The 4,014-nt window shown below is 58.7% G+C and overlaps 1 protein-coding gene across 1 annotated transcript in view; it reads right to left on the bottom strand.

Moving 5' to 3' along the window:
• Positions 1-1,172, bottom strand: part of ADAMTS10 (ADAM metallopeptidase with thrombospondin type 1 motif 10) — a 20,662-nt gene extending 19,490 nt beyond the window's left edge. The window contains exons 1-2 of the mRNA XM_006762651.2: positions 421-1,172; positions 2-176 (exon numbers count right to left, since the gene is read on the bottom strand). Of these exons, the coding sequence (XP_006762714.2) occupies positions 2-176; positions 421-508 (263 nt within the window). The 5' untranslated portion in view covers positions 509-1,172. The remainder of the gene's footprint in view (position 1; positions 177-420) is intronic.
• Positions 1,173-4,014: the final 2,842 nt, after the last annotated feature.

Raw genomic sequence — 4,014 nt, 5'->3', positions numbered from 1 at the left:
CAGGAAGTGGGTGCTGGGTGCAGCCACCTTGTAGAAGAGACGGGACTCTGCTGCAGGCCCTGTGCCCCGACGCTGCCTCCGGGAGGCAGGGGGCGAGAAGGCCAGCAGTGCCCCGTTGTCATCCACTCGGGTGGGGAAGGCGATCTCATAGTTCTCCAGGCTGGACAGGAACTCATCTGTAGGTGAGGATCAGAGGCCCGGGGTGGGCCCTGGGAAGGACCCCTGAGTCCTGGCTGCTTGTTTGTAGGGCAGGTGATGCTAGCCCCACTGGCTCCCAAATCTAGGTTACCAGCTGCAAGACTCGGGACTTCCTGGCCCAGGGCCTCCCACTCTCCTCCCCCGACAACCACAGTCCCAGTCTCACCTGATCCCTCCATAGCTCCTCGCTCCCTCCCCACCGAGGCCCTGGACCAGCCCTACCTTGAGACCGGAAGGCGTGTGTGACCTCGAACGTGAGGCCCAGCCCCAGGGCGAGGGCCCAGTGGAGGATCTGGCAGGCGGGGGCCATAGAGACCACGTGTCCACATGTCTCTCTCCTGCCTCGGCTGCCGGCAGCCCCCACAGTGCCGCCTTCCCTGTTCACAGCCTGGGCAGCATCACTGGGCTCCTGGGAGGAAGGAGCTGGGTCAGGAGGGGTGTGATCCGCCCAGCAGACACTGTCAAGGCCCCTCACAGGGCTGCCGGGGGACCTGCAGTTCCTTAATCCCAGCCTGGAGGGTCCCCAAGGCATTTCCCCTGGTTGGAAGATTCCAAATGCATTTCCTTACCAAGTAGCTCCCTGTTCCCACCCCAAATCCTCCCTGCACTCTTGGCTCGATGAGCACCTACATGTGTCTGCTACAGGCCTGAGCAATTTCACACCATTTCACTTCATTTCTGCAATAGCCCTGGGAGGATCCATTCACTGGGTAATGACTGAGCATGATAGGGACACAATGCCTGCTCTCCCTTTTTGGGCTCAGTCTCCTGGGTGTGACAGATGATAGACAAGTAAATAAAGAGTTCAGATGTGACACGTTATCTGGGAGAAATAACGAGGGGGCTCAGAAGCAGAGGTGCAAAGGATGAGAAGAAACCAACCATGTGAAGAGACAGGAGATGGTGCACCAGGCAGAGAAGAGCAGGATCAAAGGCCTGAAGGCAGGGAGGAGCTTGTGGATCTTGGACCACAAGGCTTGAATATGGAGGGGGGCGGGGGGAGCGGGGGCAGGAGGCCAGCAGGGGAAACTGGCACAGATACTCTTGAAGGCAGGTCAATGTAAAGTTTCCGCCCAGATTAAACCTGAGGCTAGGGCGTGGCTCCTCCCTCCCCATCCCATTTCCCGGGCTATGCCTTTGGATGCTCTGCCATAGGTAACACTATTTATCGCGCCAGCAGAGCTGGAATCCCGTACAGCATGGTCTGGGTCCCTGTGATGTCTCTTCAACCTTGCATTTCCAGCTAGACCCAGTCCTGCTTCCTCTCCCTTCAGATTCTTCCTGGGAGCTCCAGGATTCTGCTGCTCTCTGCCCCAGGCCAGCCTACACAGACACCACTTTGGGCCACCACTCTGCCAAACCCTCCTGTCCCTTCTGTCTCCGCCCTCCTCCCTCTTAATCACACACTGTCTTGTTTTCTTTGCAGCCTGGCCAAGTCTGGGAGCTGATCCCCAAACAGGGCAGTTCAGCTCCAGAGGGATAGAGCCAGGTTTTCTCTAAGATACCGACTTAGAAGCCAATGCTTCCCGCTTCTGCTTGGACTCCTCCAGTGATGGGGAGCTCACTCTCTGGCACTCTGTGACCCAGCTGCTCCCTTCAGCTGGGCTGAGGTTTACTGCTTGGTTTGCTGTTGCTGTTTTTTTTTTTTTTTAACCTCTGGGGGCTTCAGTTAGTGCCACGGTGTCAGATCCCTGTGCGCCAGCCTCTCTGGGCCTGTTTCTTCTTCAGAGTCTGGGCAGGGAGAGGGCAGTGAAGAGGAGCTGGGCTGGGTGTGGAGTTCAGGGGTCACTGAGTAAACTCTGCCCTTTTTTCTGGCCCTGGAGAACCTCCTCTTGGATTTCATCCTTCCTTTTTCCGAAGCACACCGCCCCTTTAATCTCCCTCCTCTCCTCTTTTGCCAGCCCCTCCCTCACTTCCTATTGCCTCCTCTCCCCTATTCCATCCTGAGAGGACCAGCTCTGGGATCAAAGCCCTTCCTGGTGGACTCCCCTGGTCCCCGCTGGGCAGGCCCTTCCCCCATGCTAAGGTGGCAGTATTTTCATTGCAAGTGAGGCTGGAACCCTCCCCCACTCCTGTCCCTCCTCCTTTCCCCGGGGTGCGGAGTCTTCTCCCCTAAGTCGCTCTGTGGCTCTGATCCTGGCTGCTCTGTCTTTTTGCCTCTCTTCCTGCTCCAGCCTCAAATCCTCATCCCTGTTCTGAGGCTGAACCCCTCCTCCCAACAACTTCACACCCTCTTTGCGCTTCCAGTTCAGGTGGGATGTGGGGGACAGTGCCGAAGGAGCCAGCATAAGTGGGTGGAGGAAGTGGGAGTGGGGATGGGGAGATAGGGGCCTGGAGAGGGAGGGCACACAGGTGTCTGTAGGGCAAGGCAGGGGAGACACGGGGGACAGTGGCCCAGTCTGTGGGTGGTTGGGAAGTGGTGAGGCCACAGAGTCAGTGGGCCTGGATGGGAAAGGAGGCTGTGCCGGGAGAGGGGATTCCAGGGCTGGAGCCTGGCTGGGACAACAGATGTCAGCAGGGGATTTCTGTGGTGTGTGTGGCTGCAAGAGCATGACTGTGTAGGGGTGGAACTGTTCTGTGACTGTGTGCGGTGTGTGCCCATGTGACCCTGTATAAGGCTGTGTGTGCCTGGGTGGCTGTGTGTGTGTGTGTGTGTGTGTGTGTGTGTGTGTACCCAGGGCAGGCCAAACCCCCAGCCCCTCCTCCCAAAGGCAGGGAGGCAGGCAGTCTGGGGGAGGCTGCCAGCAGCTGGAGGAGGAAATGCCGCGGAAAAGGCCCGGAAACAGAGGCTCCATCCCCTCCCCGGGATCCTGGAGGGGCCCGTGGCTCCACACCCAGACCTCCTGGGCCAGCTAGCAGGACAGGGCTGCCGGGCCTCCCTGTGGAGGCCAAGACCTCAGCTGCCCAGGCAGAGGCCTCGCCAGCCCAGGCTGCCAGCTGCCTCCGGGCGCTGTGCATTTGGCCAGGCAGACCCCGTGAGGCCAGCAGACAAAGGCTGGCCGCCCACCCCACCCTACCCACAGCCCCGTGGGTCCCCCTAACCAGCCGCTAATTAAAGGCCTGGAGCCGGATGGGCTGGAGACACCCTGAGACAGAGTGGCCTCGATGACCAACTCGGGGGAAGTGGGCGGTGCCACTCTCACACCCAGACACACAAATGCACACTGGCAGCGACACACACTCGGGCAGCCCCACCTGCGCAGCTGCAGACCAACAATTGGACACCAGAGACCCACAGAGGACCCCCCTGCTCCACACACACACTCAATACACACACCCCGAGACACAACTACACACTCCCCGGCCCTATGTGCACACACAGAAATACACAGGCAACCTAGAGACAAACACAGACACACACACCCACACATCGGGCTTACACACACAGACATGTACACTCATCCACACAACCAGACCAGGGACAAAGTCACCAAGTCCCACAAACGTGACACACACCCAGACCCACTTACATACAGGCATTTACAGTGACACTCAGACACATCTGAGACAGATGTTTGGGAACACACACTCAACTAGACACTGGCACACACAGCGCGCAATTTATGCACACATGCTGGCTTACACTCACACTGGGGCAGACAAACAACACCCCCACATAATCACGCACATGTTTCACGCAGACTCACACATGCAGAGCACATTCACTTACACATACGTGGATGTCCACACACACACCCAGCCGCTCACTTGAACTCAGTGTCGCACACGCTTAGGGACACGGCGCACCAACACTACCCCGCAGCGGGACGATGGCCATGGCCGGCCCCATCCGACACACACACCAGGTCCCCAAGT

This window comes from Myotis davidii, unplaced genomic scaffold (genome assembly GCF_000327345.1).
Source record: "Myotis davidii unplaced genomic scaffold, ASM32734v1 scaffold479, whole genome shotgun sequence".
In the NCBI taxonomy this organism is placed as follows: domain Eukaryota; kingdom Metazoa; phylum Chordata; class Mammalia; order Chiroptera; family Vespertilionidae; genus Myotis; species Myotis davidii.
Note: the sequence above shows the minus strand (reverse complement) of the source record. Positions and strands in the feature narration are given on the sequence as shown.